Raw genomic sequence first — 25,327 nt, forward strand, 5'->3', positions numbered from 1 at the left:
GGTGACAAAAATATATATGAATATGTTTATGTATACTATATACTATATAGTATGGTACTAGGTTTTAAGCAATTGAATTGCCATACATTTGCCAACTAGCATATAAATATAATTTGATTAATTTTTGTTAGCAATACAAAATGTTTAAGTTACTTTTTGGCATAATTTATATATGTAATTCTTTTCTTTCTTTTTTAGAGTTTATGTTTGTTCGACGATGTTTGGGGTTTTAAAAGAGTTGTTTCAAAGTTGTTTTTTTTGGTTTTCTATCAATTAGTAAAGAGCCTAAAAACATTTGCTAATTTCATATCATTTAAATGCTAGCTCTTGGTTTTCGTTTCGTTTCGCTTAGTAATTTTAAATTATTTCTACGGTTTAGGTACTAGCCAGGCAGCCGACGACTTGCGAATGGGCGCAACAATGCAAAAGGCTTACGATATTTGCTGTGGTTCCAAAAAGCGTAATGTCTTTTATCTAAATTTGTTTGTATTTGTTTTTGTTTTTTTTTGTCTTTTATCATCATCATATATACTTTTTTGGTTGCTTTAAATCAATCCCTGAGTGCATTTTTAATCTTGTTTTTTTAAGGTTCTGCGTTTTTTTTATTGATGCTTGATTTATTTTGGTGTTTGCTTCTTGTAATTGTTTATGCAGTTAAGTTTTCATTTTGGTTTGTTGTTGTTGTTGTTGTTCAGCGTTTTAGAATTGATTCGGTTGTCCAATATTGAGATTTTGTAGCGCGCTTGTGCCTTAATTGAAACAGTTATTCATTTAACTACATTTAGATGCGAATTCTTTACATTTTGCTTAATTTTTAATTTTGTTTTTTGTTTTTTTTTTTTGTTTTTGTGATTAGTTTTTTGTTTACCAATTAGTCAAAAATGTGGCGTGTGCTTTTTTAGTTAAGTCGAGAAAAAACGTTTAGTAATTTTGTAACTTGATCGTTTTTGAGCGTAAATTGTGCATGGAAGAATAACAAGGACTTCGAGTGTGTTTGTGTGTGTGTGTGAGTGTTGTGTGTGTGTGTGTGTGTGTGTGTGTGTGTGTGTGTGTGTGTAGTATCCATTTAACATACTTAATCTCATTTTAACATTGAACATTGATTACTCGTTAGGTTGTTTCTCCTTTTCTTTTGCTTTTTTTATTGGTGTTTCAATTGCGGGCCTTACGGTGAGCTCTAATTAGATTTACTTTAATTAAGTTCATTAATTAATGCATTCATCAATTAATTAATTGAGTATGTAAGTAAGTATCTACAAAAGTTTTGCGGCATATTCCTTCCGTTAACAAGTTCAAAATATATATAATTACTTTCGATTTTTGTTTGGGTTTTGTTTTAATTCATTGCACACATGCGCAATAATCGTTTATTTATTTGGTTTTTAGTGTGTATATTTAATATATATATATGTATGTATATGTATAATTTAGTTTTGTTTTTCTTGTATAATTACAATTGAATTTATAATATGTACGTATCTGTATTTCTTTTTCTTTCGGGGAGTACGGATACTTCTTCTCTTCTTCTTCTCTTCTCGTCCCACTCGCACCATAATAATACATTTTGAGGGATCATATTTTAGTATATAGTAAGTACTATCTCCGTTCTGTAATTTTTCATTTTGTCTGTCAATGATAACTATAACAATATGATCAATTTAAATTGCATTCTAATCGAAACTTGTCAATTTGTTCAGCGTGCTAAGTAATTTAGCTCCTCAACTTGCCTAAAAAAATTGCCTATATCTTTGTTTTGTCTAATTTTAGTTGTAGCAAATTAACAATTTATATAGCTTTCATTTTATGCACATCATAAGAATGTTTTACATAATTTCTCTTCGGGGTGGTTGTTCTCTATATATGTATATGTATCTATGATCAGCTCGCTTACTATCCAACGATCTACTCTCTCAATTATATATAATGCAACAATGCTTGCGTCGCAAGCGCAAGTAAACAAAGGGTTACTTATAATTAACAAAGAAAACAAGAGTACAATTCTATAAAATTTATAAAAAATTCTCATTATACGTGTCAGTATGTTTGTTGTTGTTGTGTATATATGTAAGTATCTGTATCTGTATCTGTACTTGTATCTGTATTTTATAGAAGTATATGTGGAGCTGTCTAGACAGCTACGATGGCCGCCATCTACGAGGCAGTCGGCACGGGGTTAAAATAATGCAGGCCGTTGGTCTGTGGGGGAAAACAGAAAAAAGATTATATAGTATACAACACATATAATAGCAGATAATGCGAATGTGAAGGGCAAACTTACCGCCATATCGTATTCGGTTATGTAGGCGGGTATTTCCAGCTGATCCTTTGTTATGGCCGAGTACAGATGCTCGACACCGGGCAGCGAATGCACTTTGGCCTTGATGGCGGGCGCCATGAATGTGGTGAACCACCAGGTCATCATTTTCGTCCAGAACGTGGGATGCACAATATAGAAGGCCTTCAGGTTCTTCTTGTATCTAGAAGGTATAAATTATTAATGAATGTTGTATTTTTAATAGTTCCACACAGACTCACTTGTATGGCAAGACACTGTAGACCTCACGCAGCCAATGCAGCGATGGATAGTTGTTGGTGGATGTGAGGGTATGGAAGTATGCGATCACATAGTCGCCCTTGACAATTGGATCCAGCAGTTTTATCAGATACAACAGTGCCTGCAAAGAGCCAAGATGTGTATTAGATACAAATTGATTTCAACTTCTTCATTAGCTATCTCTCACCTTCTCCAGGTCAATGTTCTGTGCTGGAAACCATTTGCCACAGAACACAATCACAGGTCGGCCCAAACGATCTACGCCGCTCTGATAGAGACAGCCAATGCCAGATACTTCAGTCAGATCCTCAACTTGTGCCCGCTGCAAGAGACGCTCGTATCTGAAAGATGATTAATAGAGAATAAATTCCATTTAGATCAACATTTCAATGATTATTCCATTGACTATTATTATTGTTGCTATTGATAATGTGCTAATAGCCCTGCTAACTGGCAACAATACAATTCTCTATGTGTGGATTGATCATGCAAATGCGAATGCTCAGTTACTGTTTATTCGCCTGTCAGTCATATGAATTTGCCCGACTTTCATGACGAGCACGAGTAAACCTACAAATTGGGCTATGATATTTTTTATACCCGCTACTTAGAGCGTAGAAGGGTATTATAACTTTGTGACTCCAGGAAATTAAATAAGGAGGCATCTTCGACCCTATAAAGTAAATATATTCTTCTTGATCAGCATCAACAGCCGAGGCAATATAGCCATGGCTGATAATCTGGTATATTTTGTGCACTCTATGGCATATTTTATGGTATATTTTACATTACATTATGGTATATTTTACACACTATGATATATTTTGAATATAGTATTATACAAATATACCAAAACACATCCCTTGGCATATCTTAGTATTTTTGCGTTATATTTATGTGGTATATTTTAAGAATTATACCGCATTCTTTTGTTTTTATTGATAATGGGTAGACCCTATAAAGGATATATATTCTTGATCAGCGTCAACAGCCATAGCTGATAATCTGGTATATTTTATGCACTCTATGGTATATTTTGTACACTATGGTATATTTTGCACACTATGGTATATTTTGAATATAGTATTATAAAAATATACTAAAACACATCATTTGGTATATCTTAGTATTTTTACGTTACATTATTTTGGTATATTTTAGGAATAATACCGCATTCTTAAGTTTTTATTGATAACGAGTAGAGGGTATCTCAAAGTTGAGCCCACTCAACTGTAGTTTTCTTATTTGTTGTGTTGTGTTTTGTTTTGTTGTGTTTGCCTCACAAACTGTTTAAAATGCTCGCCACATTTTTTTAGTGTTTGCATTTATTTGTCTGGCTCATTATACGATTTGAAAGGTGCAGTGAACATTCACCGGTTGCCTGCTTTACTTTTTAATGTTCGTGCCAAAAAGCAGCTTTAATAATTGTGAAAATGCTGAAAAGTGATTTCCGCTGTTCAAATGTTCATTTATAATCAATTTAATTGTTTGTTATATTGTCACATTGAACTCGAAACTTCAATAAGCATTTTTTAGATATTAACAGAATGAAGATAAGCGAACGAGTTCATTCAACAAATTAAAATTGAAATATTTTGCAAATATTTGAAATAATTGCATTAATTTCATTCTTTTTTTAAGGTAAATGATGTTGAACTGGGTGGAGTCAACTTCCGATTATTTAATAAATAATAATACTCATTACATATATGTATAAAATTAAACAAGTGAACAAGCTGCAGTCGAGTGTAATCGAATTTGAGATATCCGCTACTCATTTTCAAAAAAACCAAATTCTAAAAATGGACCAAGACCGCAAATGAACTAAAATATACCGAAGGCTTTGTTTGATATATTTAAATGGTACTACATTAAAAAAATACTATAGAATACAAAATATACTAGATAATATCTTTCTACCCTGTGCGTATTAGGTATAATGAATCATAAAACACAAAATTCAAAATATCTCAGAATTTTAGTTATAATACTTTTGTACCCTATAGGTAACGGGTAAATTAACCACAAACAAATGCTGATTAAACTGCAGGAAATTATATAAGTAAATGCAATAAAAGTTCTATTCTAATCTGTAAGATCCATTCTAATCTGTAATAATTGCAAAATTATATTCATTATTACATCTGGCTCAACTCATTATTGACTAAGAATTCCAAATTGTTTTCTTTGGAATCGTAGCATTTGTTTTGTCTAAATGTGGCGCACAAAAGTGAGTCAGAGAATTGGGGTAAATCGTTGACTTGAAATATACAAATGGTGTTAATCAACCAGTTTTTTATTGTTATTAATTTTGCTGCCTGAGTCCGACACACGCCATGCCAATTGTTAACAGCGGCTTTAATGTATTTTTAGATGAGTTTTTTATTTTGTTGATGCTGCAAAGTGACGCAGTGGACTTAAGACCGGTAGCTGGCCAGCTGACTCGATGATAAGCCAGATATCCTCAGCAGAGTGATAAGAGAACGACAGTCACGAAGACAGCATCTGCATCCCCCCAAAGAGAAGACAGTTGAAGATAAGAATTTCGCCCGGAAAAACATTGGTTGTAAACCAAAAATGCGTCGCATTGTGACGCAGTCTGCACAAATAAGCTGATAAACCTGATGAACCCAACTCACATGCTCCTATATATAATACTATATATATAGAGTATATTTGATACCCTACACTTTTTAGCTTGAATAACAAACTCTACTCAATTGGCGTGCGAATTTGCATCTGATAAATTAAAATGCAGTTTTTATTGCAGCTATACAATATCGTGCGCACTTTTTGGAGTAGATACAGTATCCATTAGCTAATAGAACTCTACTTTGCTGTGGGTGGCAGGTGGGTTGCCTTAGGCAGTCTTTGCTGTAGCTATATATACTATAGTAGTATACCACATAATAATATTTCGATTGACAGCTTCGCCCCCTTTTCGCTCCCTTTCCCATTACTTGTCAGGGTCGTAAATAATGCACAACGGTTGATGAGCTGTCTAAAGGAAAGGATTTATCGACATGCCTCGTGGCATATCTCGCTGCTGGTTATAAATAGACGACAACTAGTTGAAGTTTAAGCCTCAACTACACACAAATCTCTGGCAAGTAGTTGTTGGAAATCTCTCTTGGGTTTTCGGGTAGTGGGTCACTTGGCACGCGATGACGTCACACTTCAATTAAAGTGAAAAGCGGCGACGTCATCGTCGTCATACAATGAACTTTAATTGATTGGATTGCCACCCATTGGATCACCTCCCATCGCATCGCATCACAGCGCATCATTCAATTTCAATTGATTTCTTGAGCATGTTTACCTCTCTTCCGGCGTCTCCATGAGCTCATCGGGTCCCATCATGTCCCCGGTTGTCTCCTGCATGGGGCTGGAGCCCAAGTCTATGGACGTCATGCCCTCGAGCATTGTCATTGTGTGCGTTTGTGTTGGTGTGTGGGTGTTTGGGTGGTTATGTGGTTGCCTTTGGGTGGGTTATTGTTGTTGTTGCTGTTGCCTTTCCCTTTGCTAGTGCTAGTTCAATTATTTCTGTTGCTGTATATATATCGATCGAAATGTATGGAAAATGTTTTTCTTTTGCTTCAGCGTAGTGTTTTTTTCCTTGCACTTTCCTCCAATTGACGCAAATCGCGCTGTTGTTTTTCGCCTTTTATTTAAAAATAGATGTCTCAATAATTTTCTTGAGTTGTGGCAGCTTTTAATTTTCTCTATTTTAAACTTTTGGCCAGACTTTTGCGTTGCGTACGGAAGCCGCGTGAAATGTTTATTATTAACAGCGAAGCGCGATTATAGCATCGATTGTAACTATATAAGTAAACTATATTGCGATTTATATAAATCTGAATTGCCAATCTCCTCTATTCTAAACAGTTTTTCTTTTCTTTTATATATCTTGTTTGCGGGGGACGCGAACACAACGACCGTTCGCCACGAGCTGCGTTTCTCGACTGAACAGCGGCAGCTCTTCTCTTCGGTTGTTTGCTCCTCAGCTGCGTCTGCTCCTCAGCTGCGTCTGCTCCTCAGCTCGTCTGCTCCACTTCCCCACTGTGTTCTAGCCCATCACTCATCTGTGTACGTGTGTACACCAAGAGTCGAGTCAGGAAGTCGCTCTCTCTCTTGCTCTCAATTGCTCTCTCTCTTTGTGTGTGCGTTGCTCTTGCGTCTGCGCCCTTTTAACTGTGCAATGACATCAACACAGTCGAAGACAAGTAATAACAACAACTAGCTGAACATTGTGGGAGGACAGTAAATTGTCCAAGGACATGCCAGGCTTTTACCTGACAGCCGCCAATCGCATAATGCAAATGTCAGGCTCTCTACCCTCCTCCACCACTTTCCTCAGCTTGTCCAATGAATCAGTTAAGTCAGTCAAATTTCGAGTTCTCGTGCCACATTTTCGACAGCACAACGTGACGTATGCGCTATTTTCATTTAAACGAAAGCAAATAACATTTCACATCACTTCAACTCAACTCAACACTCTCTTCTCTCTTCTCTCTCTCTCTCCTCACATGAACCCGGCTCAATACATTGAACCAACCGAGCGACTGTCTGACAATCTGACAGTTTGACGGCGATTACTTACGAGGGCACACATAAAATACATGTGTATTAAGATTTATTAAATGCCTAACAAAATGCGATGACACACGATACAAGCTGCCGAGCAACCCCACCAACCAAATGAAACAAACTGTGTGGTTTGTTTGCTTGCATGCACTCAATGAACTGCAACTGAATCGAGTTTGAATTACAATCTGAGTTCAGGAACTGTCGCAGTACGCAGAGGGGAAGGGAAGACGGGGGGCTGGCAACACGGGTTGCAATGATCATTGGCCCATAATTAAGTTGACAGAAAAATGCCATGAAATTGAAAATTTGACATTGAACGTCAAGTTAACGCCGAATTGGCATTCAGCTTTGTGCGATTTACTTTTAAGTAATTCTCTATGCACACTGGGAATTGAATTCAGTTTCCAATTCAATTGGATTGGATTCAAATCGTACTTACTACTGTTCATTCGTTCGTTCGCTTGTTCGTTGAGTAAAATGCAAATTAAGACGCAATAAAGATTAAGGCTAACTGTGAATACAAACTCAAGCGAGGGCTGTCCAATGAGTTGTCATTCTTTTTAAATTTACAAAATTTCTCTTCATTTTTCTAAAATGTGAAAGAACTTTCTTGAATGAATCAGAAAATATAACTTTCCCATTCATGAATTAGAAAATACAATTTTTATGTGTCATTTTTAAATGTTGTAAATTAGGATTAATTTTGAAAAGTTTCTTCTTCCCATTTGTATACATATTGGTTTAAATTTATATAAGATTTTTTTAAATGTATAGATAAACATTATACATTGTTTTGAATTCCATTTTAGTAAACGTAAGTTCAAATCAGAAGTAAAAGAATCTAAAGTTTTAAAAAATTCGTAAATTTTTGGAAGCTAAAGTTTTAAAGTTTATTCTGCGTAAGTAATATTTTACTATAGTTCTAACATCATTAAAATTTAATAGAAATAAAATATATTTAATGTTCAATACAATTTCAAATCAATTCAAATAAATTGAATATTTTGAGTCCAAGTTTGAATTGTGCGTAATCAATGCAGATGGTTTTGAAATTTGGTTGTAATCCTCACAAATGTGTTGACGTTTGGTTTTCTATTTATATTTCCTACCTTTGTGTTGTTAAGGTACTTTAAATATGCTGTACAGATTCTGCACTTAATAAAAACACAAAAATAATATAACTTTGAATTCTTAAGAACTTTTTGTCAAGAAACTTTTGCAACTGCTGAAAGAACCCTCGCAACCATAATTGATAATAACGCTATTTACTATCTTTAGGCTTGCCAAGAATAATCCCATTCGCAGTTCGTCACACTCTTTTGTATTTTTAGGAAATGACCCCAAAAAATGCCAAACGAACCGAATTTCGGACATGCAATTGATGACGTCGCCGTCGCCACAGGACAATGACGTCGTTACTCAGTCAGGCCAAGTAAGTCAGTAATAAGTATGGAAGCATGTGTATACTTAGTATAAGAAGTGGTCTTCAATTGCACGATATAGGATCGCGTGCCAATGTCCTGTAAAATTTGCATAGCCACCATAGAAACGTCGTCTAAAGGAGCAAGCATGGGAATGGAAATGGGAATGGAATTGGCTGGTCAAAGAAGTCATTTGTTAGCCGCTTAAGATATTTCCGGCACGCGCCCTCAACGAAATATATGAATCTATTTGTATATATTTATCTATCTACAAGTATTATGCGTTGTATTACACTTGTGTTTATGAACTGTGTGGAATGGAGTGAAGTAGAGTGGAGTGGAGGGCAATGGCAGGCAATCCTGTGACAGTTTTATGAACTGCAGACGAGCCAGTTATGAGAGTGTAAACGTTGTTAATGACGTAAGCGAGCATCTGATATGGCGGCAACTGTTTACGTGCCCTTGTAATGATTACATTGCGTAATGAAAACAACCAACAAACTAACTGACCAGCAAACAAGCAATAATAACAAGAAGGGAAGGCAGAACATGTAGCTAAAGTTTGCCAAACTATTGTTTGATTAACTATATATGTATATCATGCCATACGAAATAAACTATGTGGTATGGTGAAATTAAGCTAAAGAACTAATCATCTATTTAAATATGAATGTTTCCCCATTTAGGCATTGCGTTTATCTGAAGATACGGCGCATTAATTAATGAATCATTTAGTGGCTATTAGTCACAGAAAAAGTGTCAGTTAGCAACTATCTATTGCTGCAAGCTTCATTTTATTGCTTCCACATCGAAATGAATTAATCTATTTTTCAATAAGATAAAGGAAAATGACAAGAGGAGACGACAATAGATTGTCAACTACAACAAAGATTTTACCCATTTAAATTTTATATTTAACTGAATTTGAGATGATCAATGAGCTTTCAATATTAAACAACTTTAATGTGAGCTTTAAAGCTTTCTGAAGTACTTCAATATATGTAATCTGGAGGGAGACCCATTTGGTTCTTAAATATAGCTTTAACTAATTTAGAAGCTTACATTATTTAACAACTTTAATCAAGCTTTAAAGATGCATGAAGCCCTTAACTATATCTATCATATTGCAATATTGCAAGATAGGGATTTAAATTTGATATATAGCTTTAGCTGATTAATAAGCTAAACTTATTTAGTAACTTTTTGTGGAGCTTTAAAGCTGCTTTAAGCACTCACCTATCTTGATGTTCGGGGCTTTCAATGCCATCAGCAACGACGCTTTCATATATGCCAGCTATGGGCCGATCGCTCAGCAAATGCTGTCTGTCCAGATCGCGCTGTTTGTAAGAAAGAGATTGTCTTAATATCGTATATCGAATTGAAATAAGTTCGCTTTCACACCTGTATCTGTGCCTGCAGTCCGCTGCTGTAGGAGTTGAGGCTGAGGCCATTCATATCCCTGGCGCCATACTCCAGATCCGAGTTGTTGCCCTCCATGTCGTGTGGACTCACGTCAGAGTCGTCGTCAGCTGAGCGAGAGAGAGACAGAGAAAAGAGACAGAGAGAGGGAGAGCAGAGGTTAGCTGAAGCGTATTTTGAGATGTGGCTAAGCAAGATTTACATGAGAACTCAAATGAATTGTTTATCATATTTGTTTTTGTTTTGGTTTTATGTTGTTGTGGTTGTTGTTGGATTATCAGGTCGCAGCCTCAATGCGTTTGTTGATCAGCGTTTAGCTTTTTTGCTCTTATCCGCAACTTCAGTGCTGCGAAATTTGATATGAACTGAACGCGACGCCGACGTCGTTAGCTTTTGGACGCTGCTTTGCTGCTTTGTGTCAACTGCAGCAGTAGCAGCAGCTGAAGCAGCGACAACGTTGCGAGAGCAGAGAAGTCACTTGAAAGGAGGCAATGTGTGTGACGCCCCTTGTTTGGCGCCACCTCACTGCGCTTCGCTCCACGAAAGCAGAAGCAACTGAGAGCGATGGAGAGCGGCTAAAGGGAGGCGAAAGATGAAACGATAAGCGAGTTGCGTTGCGAGTTGTTTTCAAACGTCGACATGATTTAAGCGAGCCAAGCAAAGAACTTGGCCAACAACAGAATCAGCTAAAAACGTAAAAACGTGGCTGACATTCATCTCAACTAACTGTCACGATAAGCCGCACACAGTTAATTTAAATGTTTGCCTATGCCTTCTTGATTCACTTGCGTAATGCCACAAACAACAACAGCAGCAGCTCCTGGCCAACAAAGAACATCATCAGAAGCCATCAGCAGAGGCCAAGGAATGTCAAATATTCAACAAACAAATAGAAATTACGACTTTACGTGGAATCAACAAAGCGAGTTGATAATTATTTGGGGGAAAAAGAGATTCAATCGTAAAATTTATAAATCAATCAATGATTTAAGAATAAAACAATCCATCTAACTATATGTTACTATTAAATCCGATTTCTTAATTTGCATTCAAAAATTGATTATACAAATTGTCAAACATTGATCAAACAAATGCTTTCAAGATTACCCACTTCAATTTACCTTGAGCAAATAAATTTGGAGATAAGTATATGGAATCATAATGTTTGACTGTAGTCATAAAAACTAAACTGTAAATTATAACTGAGATTCCAAATCGATTACCGAGTGTGTGTAGTATAGCAACTTTTAGTAGCAATCATAAAAAGCAAAGGGAAGTCAGTTAGCTTATGACTGCCAATTGAAGCAGAAATTGCAAAAGTTCCCAAATGTGCGAGGGTAGCCACAGAAGTCCCCGAACTAATCATACTAAAGGTTGCCGCTGCAACGGATGTGTGTTTGGCCACAGCGGAATACAATTGTGTGTGTGTGTGCAATTCGTAAAAGAAACGTGGACTGATGGTAAGCGAAAGAGAGAGAGAGAAAGAGAGACTCAAAAAACTGCAATTGGCAGCCACAGAGGCACGTGCGAAATGTGTGTGAATGTATGCATGTTGGATTATGTGTATGTGCAATTAAATCAAGTTGGGAATTAGAGGCACACTTTTAATTTGTTTCCACAATAATATTTTTTAATTTAAAACATGGCTGCTTGGAAGTTTTTTTTAAATTTCCCTACGTTTCAAATATGGAATGAAATTCCCCTTAAAATTTCCCATTGCAGCGAGTTGTTCCCTTTTACCAAACAGCCTGAAAGTATGCAACACTTTTTGTATGCCAGCATTGACGTCACCCAGCGGATATTGTTGAAATTATTCACACGCATTTATTATTGTTATTAAAAACAATGAAAATTCACTAGTATTCACATTACGAAATCACTTTGATTAGATTTGCATTGAATTTGGAGTATTTTGACTTCGATTACACTTACAAAATGGGTGAAGAACGTTGAGAGTTTACGCGTAATTGGATTGCAACGCAATTAGTTTGCTAAATCAGTTGTGAACTATTGCAAAACGATGGAAAGTATGCGTAATTAATGCAACTGCCGTTTGGAACTACACGAAAGCGTCTTTGGCACGTAACTGAAGCCCTAGCAATGATTGTGGAGGCAATTTGACGAACTTGGATTCACATTCACATTCACATTCACATTCGGATTCGGTTTGGGACTCTCGGAACACCAAAGCATATATATCATACCATGTGTGTGTTGGTGGGTCTAGTCTTATCAACATCGACATTATCGGCAGCTGTTAAAGAGCCAAACAAAGAAACCAGCACAAGAGAGAAATTTGTGTCAAAATCAACTTCAACACAACTGAGACGCACAACTGATAACCGCCACTTGATAGTTGGCACTGATAATGATGCTGATAAACGTTGTCGATAGGCACACAGACGTCATCGATTCGAACACTCACCATGATGGTGACGCATGTGCACACTGTGACTGTGCTGTGGATTGCGAATAATGCGTATCTGGCGATCGGGATCAGGATGCTGAGGTTCACCCAACTCGCCGCCCGTATCCTTGGGCAGCTGCCACAATGCGCTGCGCTCCTCCAGCTGATCGCGGGGAAAGTAAAGCGGCGCTAGGACCTCGTAGGTGCCGCGCTCGCTGCTGTTGACGCACAGTATCACAACCTGCAATGTAAACTTGTCCAGATAACGACGAATGGTGCCTGGTTACGAATAGAGAAAGCAATGCAGTTGAATAAGTAAAGTATTTATCAGAGTTGTGGAATTTTGTAATGGATACGACGGCATGGCAGACAGAATGAGGGAGATAAGCACAGTTTTAGTAATGCACTATAAATAGCAGAAAGCGATAAGATATCCACGAAAGCCATTAGTAAGCTCAAGTCAAACAAATCAATAACAATCAACTCAAATCTGAAGGGTGCACTTGTTATCTAGCTTCAGCTTTGTTTATTATTTATTGTGATTACTAGTTTTTAATTGCTTTAGACGTGACTTTAAATAAACAAATTAGTCAAAAAATAATGGATCTTGAATTTATTTAAGGTACTTTAAAGGCAATCTACTTAAAAAAATAAGTAGTGACTAGTTTTTAATTACTCTAGATGCGACTTTGAATAAACAAATTAGTTAAAAAATAAAGGATCTTGAATTTATTTAAGGTACTTTAAAATAAGTACTGATTAGTTTTTCGTCAATCTCTTTTTCTGTTTGAAGTTAAACTGATAAATTTATAAGCATATTTTTGATGTATTTATTTAATCACACATATAAAAAGTCTTGTTAAATGAGTATTTATTTGGGGATAAAAAGAATTTGAAATGATAATAAATTGCACAGAAATATGGTGGCTGTTAAAATTATACAGGATGCAAAATAAAATCCCGCATAAAACGAAACTCAACTTTGAAAACAGAAATGCTATGCAAAATTATGAAGTTGTCATAATGGAAATATCAATAATATAAAAAAACTTGTTAAATAAGTATTTATTAACCGACAAAACGAATTTGAAATGAAATTAATCTTGCACAGAAATGTGGTGGCTGTTAAAATTATACAGGATGCAAAATAAAATCCCGCATAAAACGAAACTCAACTTTGAAAACGGAAATGTTATGAGAAATAATGAAGCTGTCATAATGGAAATATCAATATTATTACTAAATTTGGTATTACTATTAGCATTTGAAGTGAATCTTTACTCACGCAGTGCAATATGCGCCGCGACATCGGCAGGAAAACTCTTCTGATTGCCACTCACATTGCACACGGCGATTGTGCGCAGATTTAACTCCTTGGCCTTGCACAGCACGTTTCTATGGAGGATGATGATTGAAGGATAGTATTAGTAATTTCGTAAATATATTAGATTGATAGTCTGGCTCACCTGTAGCAACAGTGCAGCGCATTCTCGGCGGCCGTCTTGAGCTTCTCCTTGTAGGCGGGTGCAACAGTGTGCAGAACATACTTGGCTGGCAGATTGTATCCACGCGTCACACGCACATCCCCAATGCGGCATTCTATACGCAAAATGGAACATATAATATATGTATGTAAGAGATGGTAGATAAAAGACTCGAGCTGCTCTCTCTCTCTCTCGCTCTTACCCTTCACCGTTGTGCTGAGTTCCTCTTTGAGCTGATTGCCAGCGACGGCAATAATGCGCTCCGATATGCTATTGCTTTCAGTCAGGGTCTCATCGCTGCTGTTCGTGATGGCGTCCACCTCCAATGTGGTCATGTCGCCATCCCTGAAAAGTAATATCGCAAATTAATACCAATGCTTAAATATGTAAGTAAGAAAGCTACTATCGAGTGTACTCGGCTGTGAGATACCCTTTATTCATTTTGAATAAAATCCAAACAGGTTTTATTCCTAAAATATATCAAATTAATATACCACAAAAATACGGAAGTATACCAAAGACGATGTTTTTGGCATATAAATAAAGTAATACGTTTAAAATATACCACAAAGTCCAAAATATACCAGATTGTCAGCAAAAGCAAATAAGACATGTAGTTAGTAAGCAGCTTTTACCATTTTTATATGATTTCTGGTACACTATTTATGACGCCTGAAAATTCGGTTGCGATCGGATAAAATTTGTAGAAATTTTTGATATACTAAATATACCATTTGGTACACTTTAGTATTTTTCCATTGTAAAAATTGTCGATATACCAAATATACCATTCGGCATATTGTAGTATTTTACGTTGTAAATATTCTCGATATACTAAATATACCATTTGGTACATGTTAGTATTTTTCCACTGCAAAGTTAGTCGATATACTAATATTCCATTTGTCATATTTTAGTATTTTAACGTTGTAGAAAGTGTTTATATATTAAATATACTATTCGGTATATTTTAGTATTTTTCGCGATTTTCAATTTGGTATATTTTAAGAATAGCTTTTTCGACTTTAGCTTTCTTAATTATTTATAGTAATTTTTGTCAGAGCAAAATATATTTGCGAGTCTTAAAAACTTAAAAAACACATCGAAAGGTATTGAAGTGCTCTTTGCATTGGTATATAATATGTGAAGATTAAATATAATTTATGGAATTTAGAAGCGAACAAAGTTAAAAGCTTAACAGTGAAATTTCACATCACAATTTTGACAGCTTGAAACATCCATAAATTAGATTTAATTTGCACACATTTAAAAACGCATTTCTACTCAGGGCAATACCTTCAGTTATCTAATTCAATAACAACTTAATTTAATTTATTATGCTTACCAAATAACCAGACGATTGTTGACATCTTTGGACAGTGGAAAGGGACTGCAATTGTGTCGCGGTCCGCCGAGTGTGGAATAGTCCGTTATGGGCAGCCGTGTATCCGTCTTTTGTGAGCCACCCCAAGTGGCCAAATTGTCCAATTTCACAATCTGCAAAAAAAGAGCACACAAATCAGTAAAAATATCTTCTGCAATCTTAAATGTTTCTTGACTTACGATCCCACTGGAACTGGAGCTAGAGTCGAACGCTTTAAAGTCCACATTTGAGTTCGTATCGAGACGCATTGCGCTGCAAAGTCAGATAAATGCAATAAACATAAACAAAAGTGTTTAACTGGGAGAGAGTTTGAGTTCGAATTTGCATAAATATTAACTTGAACTGTGCTCAATGCGAGTTTTCTGCGCTCTTGTTTATTGGGCCAAGCGCGGGCCAAATCAACTGCCAGTTAGCCAAGTGAAGTCAAGCCAAGCCAACTGTCACCACTTAAAACTGGTCCAAACCGCCGCAAACAACAGCAGACCAAAAACACACTTTTATCTCAATCGCTGACTCAGACACAATAATAACCCACACACACACACATTCGTTGCTGGAAGTGTGGAACGGTTAACGAACTGTTCTAGACGATCCATCGAAATGCAAAAAACAAATGTTTACTTGGCTCCATAACTTCCAAGGGGCTTAGGCCGAAGCAACCGTCAAAAGAAGCTGTCTAATTTGCGAGTAAACATTAAAAAATGAGCGACACCAAAGAAAGAATGAACGAAAAGAAAAAAAACACGTGCTTATCTCTGCGATGCCGAAGCTGAGATACTCTGTGAAGATTAAAAGTCGATCATCAGCATGACAACTGAGGTAAAAGTGATATAACGTATACGCCTAGTTGCGCTATTGCTTAAAAGCTTTGTTGATTAAGAAACTGTTTTGATTTACCCCCTTCAGTTAGTGTATTTTGGGGTAACAATGAAAGTGTCTCTGACATTATTCGTATTCATAGCACGAGTGCGCCTCTCAGCTCAACTGTCCGCCCACCTGGCTGCTGCTCTTGCTGCTGCTGCTGCTGCTGCTATTTGTGGCATGTGCGTCACGAGCTGAATGGCAGCTGAAAACAATGCCAATGACGCCCAAAGGGTTTTCCATTTTTGAACTGCTGCTGCTGCTGCTGCTGCAGTTGGCTTTCTAATTGCACGCTGAACTCTGTCCTTTTTGCTCTGTGAAGACAATGCAGAAGAGTATCTACAGGTACGAAGAGTATATGAATGAAGTGTGTTCTCATATGTCACATTGGCCTAAATTGGCTGCAGTAATCTGGCTCAAGGTGCGCACACACATTCGATGATGATGATGATGATGATAACAAAAGCGCAGTCACAATGGAAGCACTTGCATTCAAACTTACTTCTATTCGTGCTTCTTTTGTTATGTAAGCGAATATCAGACACATAAATTAACAAATTCTGGTAAATGTTTGCACTTTAATAAACGCGTAATACGCGCTTGGCAAACATCCGTAACCAAATAACAACAGGTGAGAGCAGCATGCTAATTAAGAGGCTTCGGCTGAAAGATACCCTGCATTGTATTGAATTTGTGTAGCGAGCTAACAACAACCATTTAATGTACCATTAGGTATCGCACTTTAAAGCTACTATTTTTATTCTTAAATTTTGTTCACCTTTACAGAGCAAGAAGTACTATAAATATTAGTTAATAAGGCAGTTATTTTAACAGTTCTAATATCAAGGCTTGACATTCAATAAACAAAGGAATGAATCGTCTATAAATTGATGAGTAAATAAAGCTAAATTATGATGCTAAAAATAAACGAATATGCCCTATAATAGTGATCTTCTTTCAACCCAAATTTTGTGAATCTAAACAGTATTGTTAATCAGCATAGTTAATTATAAAAAGATTAGAAGGTAAACTCTAAATATCTTACTAATTAATTAGTAGGTGATCAGAAGCTAATAAATTTTAACATAGTATCAAACAAATTATTAAAAAGATTTAACACTAACCTAACTACTAATGGCTCTATAATAATAATAATAGATTTCCCTTTGTGATTCCCTGCAAATTATTAAAAAGATTTTGCACTAACCTATCTCTAACGGCTTTATAATAATAATAATAGATTCGCCTTTCAAAATTAGTTACTTTGTGATTCCCTGCTAAAGTTTTAATTTAAAGTTTGATTTATGGGTTTTTCCAACTCAACCGGATCTCTCCATTTTCCTTCCAATTATAACGATCTATCTAGTTAGATTTGCATGTAAAACTGCACTTTCATCATTTGCCAGCAAGTTGTATAATTGTTTGCAATAAATGCATTTATTTATGGAAATGCCAGCTTTGCCTTTCAACTTTTGAATTGTTTTGCATTAAACGTATTTATTTAGTTGCCATGCGTAACTGCTGATATTTGCTAAAATGTTTTCTTCCCATGCCTTGCGAGTAATTAAACCAACTGAAATATTTGCCTTGTGTCTGACATTTTTGGTAGAAGAGAAGTGTCTTCTCCTTCCATCACTGTCGGACGTGAATACACACGAATAATGCCAACTGCCACAGCTACAAATTCAGTTAGTTGAATAAGATGTTGAATGAGTGAGTAAGAAGCTAAAACGAGAAGCTGACACAGTTAATGTCTTTGGGATGACGTCGGGAATCCCAGTTTAACTTTATGTGAAACAGATACATTTTGTATCTTCCAGATGCAATCGTAAGTCACACAACTTGAAGGGTTTGGCTACTGCAAACACAGAGAGATCAGGTCTCAATCAACCCCTTGTGTGAAGCTGTCGATCGTTGCACGTAAATCTTGCAAAACATATTCTGGAGAATACTGTCGGTAATCAGATAAATTGTTGTTGTGTGTTGTTACGTGAGTTGTTTGTGTTGTTTACTTTTGTTTACCTGCTGCGCACACCCTGTATACAAGTCAAGCAAGTCTGCCCGGCCATAACAATTGTCAAATCCCAAGAAGAGAGAGAGAGACAGAGAGGAACTTTTAGTGTTCCGTGGACAGGGGCATTGTTGTAGCTGCTAATGAGCCACAAATTGTGCTCTTGGCCAGGCTGAGTAACTAGTTTCCATATGTGAAAAGCGACGCGACGCGCCGCGACGTGTGTGTTGACTTTTGAGTGAATTACGTCTTAACTTGGTCGGAGACATTTAATTTGCCTGGCGCTGGCCAACAACGACAACAACAAATGCTAATGTGTATACAAGCGAGAATGTGCTTTACTATTTCTATTAGTGTGTGTGTTTATGTGTTCATTTGTATGTGCGTCAGACGATCACATCATCATTTAGGCAGCCAAAAAGCCAATCTAAGATTTGTTTTGGTTGACTTGCAGTTGGAAAAGTGCAGTCAGCGAGGAGTTGAGCAGTTGACAGCTAGCGCTCATTACGTATACGTAGCGTGGAACCCGTTATTACTGTCAAATGCATTAAATATGAGCAATCGCCAAGTAAATGCCAGCACAACAACAACCTCTCGCTCTCTCCGCCTCTTGATAAGTCTGGAATGTAACAGACATACATAGTTTTTGGCTTTGCTCAGCCATAACTTTGACTGGCAATCAAGGCAAAGGAGAAGCAAGCGTTGTTATTGCTGTGCTCCTTTTTCTTGCTCTTGTTGTTGCATTAGTTGTTTTTATACCCGCTAAGTGTTGGGTAAAAGGGTATTATAGCTTTGTGACTACAGGAAACAGCCGAGCTATAGCTATAAATGTCTGACTGCCTACTGCAATCGGATCTAAGCTACTTTGGCTGACACTCTGGTATATTTTGTACTATATGGTATATTTTGAATGTAGTATTTTGTCCTCAAAGTGCATATTTTCATTGTATATATACTGTATATACCAAATAGAGCCTCTATAAATTTGGAATGTACTCTATATCATATTTTCATTTTATATATAAACTGTATATACCATATGGTATATTTTAGTATCTTTACAGTATAAATATAGCCTTCAGTATATTTAAGTATTTTTTGCGGTACACAAATTTGGTACTCAAAATATAGCCTTCGGTATATTTAAGTGTTTTTGCGGTATATATTTTAAATGTAGTACTTTTCAATATACCAAATTTAACCGACGGTATATGTTCGTATTTTTGCGGTTTAAAATTTTGGTATTTCCAACAGTACATATTTTAAACGGAGTATTATATCAATATGGCAAATATAGCCATCTGCATTTTAGTATTTTAAATGCAGTACTATATCAATATACCAAATATAGCCTTCGGTTTTTTAAAAGTACTTTTCCGGTATACAAATTTGGTAACGTAGTACTACATTAATATTCCAAATAAAGCCATAGGTATATTTTAGTAATTTAGTATTTTTGTACTATACAGATTTGGTTCTATACAAAATGGGTAGTTGGTATCTCCCAGTCGAGCACACTCGAGTAGCTTTCTTAGTTGTTCTGGTTGTTATTGCAGTAGTTGCTTCTATTGTTGCTGATGTTGACATGCTACAGTCAATTATAAGTAAGTACGAGCAGCATTTACTCGCACTGCATGCCATGTTTTTAGTCGTGCTTTGTTCTCCTTCAACTGTTCAACGGAGTTTTATCGACTTGTGTGGATATGGTAATTGCTATTTGTCTAATTGACTAGTAAATTAGCTTGAAAGTAGTTCAAGTATGTAAACGAATCCGTAAATAATACGCAGCTCATAAACTAAGCTCGCTTGCAAAGTGAGCAAAGTATCTGCTGCGTCGATCAGACTCGCTTTGCTTGTGCTTGGAGTTCAGCCAACTCTGATGCGGGTTGTCGCATTTTGGCTGAGCTTTGTTTACGCTACACGCTCAATCCGCCAAACTGTTGCATAATCAATGCGAAACATTTTCGCCCACATGCCATGACTTGAGCCAAGGGCTGCCAAGGACTCCACGATGTCGTGTGGCACATACATCGCATCGCATCGCATCGCATGTATGGCTCCCAGGTACAAAACATACATACAAACATATCGCATATAGAAGTGTACCTTCTTATATGCCTCGAACTGCGCTTGGCACGATTCACGGCTAAAAGCATGGGCATTACGTATACGTACCCGAGACTGGAGTATATTCGCATTAGTTGGCATTGTCCTTAGCTTTTTGATCTCGGCCCTCGGCCCAAAAAACAACAAACAAGCGAAAAACATAACGAAAACCAAAAACAACAGACGACGAAGAATATGAAGGAAAAGAAACACGTAAGAACATTTTTGTGGCAAATGACAATGGCAAGTTTCAGTACCAGTCAGAGCAAAAGTTCGATTTGTTTTCCAAGAGAATATATATATCTTTAGAGTATTCGACGCTTAACGCCAACCGTCAGCCATATAATTTCTTTGTTGTTTTTTGTTGTTTTATTATTGTTACTGCCGTTCTGTTTATATTTATTTTGAATGCGTCATTCGTCGCGCTTTGTGGGCTCGGTTCGCTGCGCCGTTGGCTCTTCGCATTTGCCAGATTCAAGCTCGAAAACAATCTGTGAATTACGTATACTGGCTTATTACACGTCTCTCTCTCTATCTCTAAATCTATCTCTCTCTGTCTGTCGATGAACTGCCCAAAAGCCAGCCCCATCATCGTAGCAACGTTGTGGGCAGCGGCGACATTTTAAATTGCTGCAATTTGTGAGCATTTAAATAAGGTCTAATCGGTTGCCTGTTAAACAAATTGCAGCCATATCTAGTCCACATTTATATAATGAAGTTTGTGTAAAATGCGTATACTTAATATACTGCATATAGTTGCGACTTTGCAATGCAATTACATTCGCTAATTGAATCATACTTTAAATTAAAACCATTTCTGTTTTGCCAAAGCCAACCAATAATTGTTCATGACACATATAAATAATTGAATAGCTGACCGCAATTAAATTGAGCTTTTTCAAAGGATTTCTTTCAAAAATTAATTTAAATATTGCGCGGCAGCAAACGAAGTGTCAATTGTCAGAAATTCAATTAACTTGTTGAAAATACAAATAAATTATTTATTCAATTTAAATCGCTTACGTTATTAAAAGCATAACAAATTAGTGTGCACTTTTTGTATTATGATTCATTGAATTTCACTTTATTTTTTGTAAGCTAACAACAAATACAAGTGTTTGTAAATATTGCGAATTTGTGAAATCTTTTTAAATATTGCTAAATGAAAAAAAAAGATATTGAAATTCTTGGAACTATAGATAGTTTTAGCTATATTATTATAGCTATTAAATTTTAGCTCATCAAATAAAAACTGTCATTTGCTTTTTTTTTAAATGTTTACTAAAAAAAAGTTTAAAGAATATTTTGTTTATTTTGTTCATGACAAAAACTCTGACTACTTTACATATTAATTAAAAAGTGCAGTTTGCCCTGTTCGGAATTATAGTCACTAGAAAATTAAACATTTACAGAATAGTATTTATATTTGTCTTATAAAAGGTTGCACGTTGCCCATCTTAAAATTACTATCAAAAGGAATTTTGAGATTACTTTATATATTATATTTGACCTGTGAACATAAACTAATCTCTTCGTCTTTACAAAATAAATAAAGAAAACTGCAGTTGAAGTTTTCTATAAAAGAAATAAACACATTAAAACAATATTTTATATAATTTGCTTGTGAATTTAAACATTTATCATACAAATAAATTTCAAAACTATCTTTAGCCTTTAACCAAATAAAACTGTCTACAAAAAATGTGAATATATATTTAGGTGTAATCAACTAATGAATTTAAGCTCATCACTTTTAATATGAAATGAATTAAAAACTGACCTTTTCCAAACGAAATTTAGTAAGTGAAGACAACTCCAAATTGATTGCAAACAATTCATAGACGATGTAAGATATTCAAATATATGAATATAATTTGCATTTAGCGATAATTGATGGCAAATGGGGCTGCCATGCATTCCATATTAACGAAAACATTATGACAATAAATTTTATTGGGCGTGCACAGTGGACACTGAACCTTGGACATAGGAAATACATATGAATGTGTGTATATACGATAACAATTAAACGATAATCAAGGAAATGCCTAGCCCACCCTTTTGAGTTCCACTGTGCCGAATAAAACAAATAAACAAATGGACTTTTGCTAATGGAGTTATTAACGTGTGTATCTATCTATCAGCCCAGAGCACAGCGAATGCTCGACGCAATGAATATCCTGTAAAAAGGTGGCTACTAGCAATTACTGGAGATCTGCCAGTTAAAAGCAGATTAAAAGCATTGAATCAAGTGGTTTATATAGTAGTTTATATAGAACTGCCTCGATACATACACCTGGTAATAATGGGTATACAATGCACGTGTGTGTGTGTGTGTGCACAGTGCACAGGGCACATTGTAATGGGAACAGTGGCAGAGTGGAGGGGGCGAAGGTGAAGCTTGTCTCATGCTGACAGTTAATCAGTCCCTTGCTGGGAGTTGTCTGTGTCTGTGTGTGTGTGTGTGTGTGGGTGTTGTGCACTTTGCAGTTTGCCCTGAACACAAGCACCTGGGCATTTAGAAATTGAATACGATATGACGAAGGCATGTATTCTAAGCACACACATACATACATACATATGTATGTTTGTATGTTTGTATGTATGTTTGTTATGTACTTTGTACATACTTGTATTTTGCAGCTTGCAGTTGCTTTTGGCTTTTGGCTTTTGACTTATGCACAGCACAGCACAGCACAATGTTTTAGCTCAACTAACAAACGTCAAAAGTTGACTTTAATACTATAGCAACAACTTGCAATTATTTATTGATGTGTGCACACCAAACTCTCATATTCAGACTCATACATATGCAGACATTCACATACTCGTTTTCATTTGAATTTCTAATGCATTTGGTGCTGCTGCTGCTGCTGTTGCAGCTGCGATACGCATACAAGCAAACAAAGCATAGCATAGCATACAAGAAATGCCCCCCTCCCCAACCCCCATTTGGGCACCCACAACCTCATTTCGCATACTCAATACATTGCTCACACTCAATTATTACGTTTTCAAATGGCTTCCACTTACAGTTAGTTTGTGTTGTTTTTGCTACTTTTTCTGTTGTTGCCCTCTCTCTCTTTCTGTCGCCCACTCTCTCACTATTTGATGCTGCTGATTTGTATATTTCTGCTGCTGTTGCTGTTGCTGCTGCGGTTGCAGAGTTTCGACAGCAAAACGTTGCACAAGCTTTGAAGGTTACTTTTTGATACGTTACCAACACAGATATGTATGTGTATGTGTGTGTGTGTGTGAGTTTGAGTCTCTCAGTACTTTAAATGTATGTTTGCGTGTGAGCGGGCGTGTGTTTGCGATGGTATGTGGTGTATGTGTGTGTGTGTGTTACTCTCACAGCTTAAGTTAAGAACGCTTTGGCTATTTGCCTATTGAGCCAAACACACCAAATTGGTATTGTATAACTGGAATTAAAGCACAGCTGGCTGATACAAATGTTTGCTATATAGTTCTATAGCAGTGGGTTGGCAGTTGGCTAGTTATATTTTCTTTTTTTTATCTAATATTACATTTATCAACTTGGCTAGAATTTCGAAACTTCACGCACGACGACAACGACAACGACAACGACTTTGGCGACTTTTATTTTTGTGTTCTCCTTCAAAATGAAAACACACCAAATGAAAGCCCAGCACCATCAAAAATTCACGCACACACCTACACATTCACTCACACACCCACAAAAACATACATATACGCGTACAAACGTAAGTGGAGTGATGGAGAAGGAGAACGAGAAGGGGGGTTGTCGACTGGGGTAAAAAGAAAATGCGGTAGTCGGTGATAGGCGCGTTGTGTGTCAGGTAACTCTACTAACGTGTGTCAGTATGTATATGTGTATGCGAGTATACGAGTGTATGTGTGTGGAAATGAAAACTTGAATGCTTTTTGGCTTTTTTACGCACTTTTCTCAATGAATCCAATTTGAATTTTAATTTACGCACTCACAAGCACTTAATGCCTATTCGCTTAATTATTTGCTCGTTGTGTCACACTTTATAATTACCGTTTTTTTCACTCTTAATCACTTTAACTTTGCTTTGTGCACTTTGCTGAATTTTGTGTTGATGTGTGTTTGTGTTTTTATGTGTGTGTGTGTTGCAAGTTAACTGGCTCTGCAAGCTCGTCGCTACTGCCCACCGCTCGTCACGAATCCACGTTCGACACTAAACGAAAGCTCGCTGCTTCAGAGCTTAAGCTAGAGCTGAAAACGATTTCTCTTCAAATCGATTTAAATCGATTCTTTTATGTTGGAAAATAAATCGATACTTTTTAGTGCAAATTAATCTTTATACTTTCCATTGAAAATTGAGGCAAGCTAAATTAAACTAATCCGTTAAAGTCAGTTTGGTATAAAAAATCGAATGAATAATTTCAAACCTATGCTGAACGGTCACCTTGGAATGTCAATTTATAAAATATACCTATGCTGGTATTTTTACAAGATGCCATAAGTTTTAAGTGTTTTTGTAAATGTTTTCTACATAACTGTTCCACTTAAAAAAATACTCTCAGAAAATTGGAAATCAACAGCTCGAAACGCAGATAAGCTCTAAAAAAAATAACCACTGTGTGACGTGTGGCGTTTTTTTCCAATTAAGCGAATGCGGCAGCCTAATATGTCGACGTGCTGCGTGGCAAAAGCTAAGTGCTCTAAGCGACGCGTAAAAGCTTTCGTTAAATGAAAGCATGGCGCCAAGTTTAAAATTTGAAAATACGAATAAATGTTTAAGGAAATAATGTGGCATTTCTTTTTTACTCATTCTTTGCCAAATAATTAAACATGGTAGCAACTTGTCAATGAAGATATTTCCTTAACGCAATTTATACCAAAGCCTTCAATTCGAACGTGATTTAAGCACACCTGTTGCACATTGCCAAAAATATCTATGAACAAACAACGTGTTTGTAGCCAGTTTGAGCCTCAACAGCTTAATCAAAATGCATTAATCATAAATCATGCTAGCGGCAACAGAAGATTTGTCATATTTTATATTTACCCGCACTTATCAACACACACAGCAACAGCCGGGTTCAAGCCGAAGTCCATACACTTATGACACGGACATTAGCCA

At 36.3% G+C, this 25,327-nt stretch overlaps 1 protein-coding gene and 1 long non-coding RNA gene across 6 annotated transcripts; one reads left to right on the forward strand and one right to left on the reverse strand.

The window, feature by feature from the left end:
* Positions 1 to 596: 596 nt before the first annotated feature.
* LOC133844031 (protein GDAP2 homolog) lies at positions 597 to 24,417 on the reverse strand. Of its 5 annotated transcripts, none has more exons than XM_062277840.1 (13): positions 24,259 to 24,417; positions 15,436 to 15,508; positions 15,218 to 15,369; positions 14,075 to 14,217; positions 13,855 to 13,987; positions 13,674 to 13,783; positions 12,407 to 12,667; positions 9,964 to 10,091; positions 9,799 to 9,899; positions 2,742 to 2,895; positions 2,536 to 2,675; positions 2,279 to 2,477; positions 597 to 2,196 (listed from the first exon to the last, which is right to left on the reverse strand). In XM_062277840.1, exons 2-13 carry the CDS (start codon positions 15,502 to 15,504, stop codon positions 2,152 to 2,154), a joined length of 1,635 nt encoding a protein of 544 aa, XP_062133824.1. In that variant the 5' UTR covers positions 15,505 to 15,508; positions 24,259 to 24,417; the 3' UTR covers positions 597 to 2,151. The 5 variants fall into 5 exon arrangements, with proteins under 5 accessions (XP_062133824.1, XP_062133825.1, XP_062133826.1 ...); XM_062277841.1 differs by lacking the exon at positions 24,259 to 24,417 and adding an exon at positions 23,268 to 23,463; XM_062277842.1 differs by lacking the exons at positions 12,407 to 12,667; positions 13,674 to 13,783; positions 13,855 to 13,987; ... (2 more) ...; positions 15,436 to 15,508; positions 24,259 to 24,417 and adding an exon at positions 10,184 to 10,226.
* LOC133844037 (uncharacterized) lies at positions 7,955 to 9,338 on the forward strand. The gene is made up of 3 exons (XR_009894562.1): positions 7,955 to 8,040; positions 8,473 to 8,573; positions 8,645 to 9,338. It is a non-coding gene; the product is annotated as an uncharacterized LOC133844037 (long non-coding RNA).
* Positions 24,418 to 25,327: the final 910 nt, after the last annotated feature.

Source organism: Drosophila sulfurigaster, chromosome 3 (genome assembly GCF_023558435.1).
Source record: "Drosophila sulfurigaster albostrigata strain 15112-1811.04 chromosome 3, ASM2355843v2, whole genome shotgun sequence".
NCBI classification, from domain to species: Eukaryota; Metazoa; Arthropoda; class Insecta; order Diptera; family Drosophilidae; genus Drosophila; species Drosophila sulfurigaster.

What these genes read in the sequence shown, in the direction of transcription:
- LOC133844031 (XM_062277840.1), bottom strand. Translation starts at nt 15,504, where the DNA reads ATGCGTCTCGATACGAACTCAAATGTGGACTTTAAAGCGTTCGACTCT. An exon ending in CGCGGCGCATATTGCACTGC is followed by an intron (nt 12,668 to 13,673) that starts GTGAGTAAAGAT and finishes ATTCGTAACCAG; the next exon opens with GCACCATTCGTCGTTATCTG. An exon ending in AGAACATTGACCTGGAGAAG is followed by an intron (nt 2,676 to 2,741) that starts GTGAGAGATAGC and finishes GGCTCTTTGCAG; the next exon opens with GCACTGTTGTATCTGATAAA.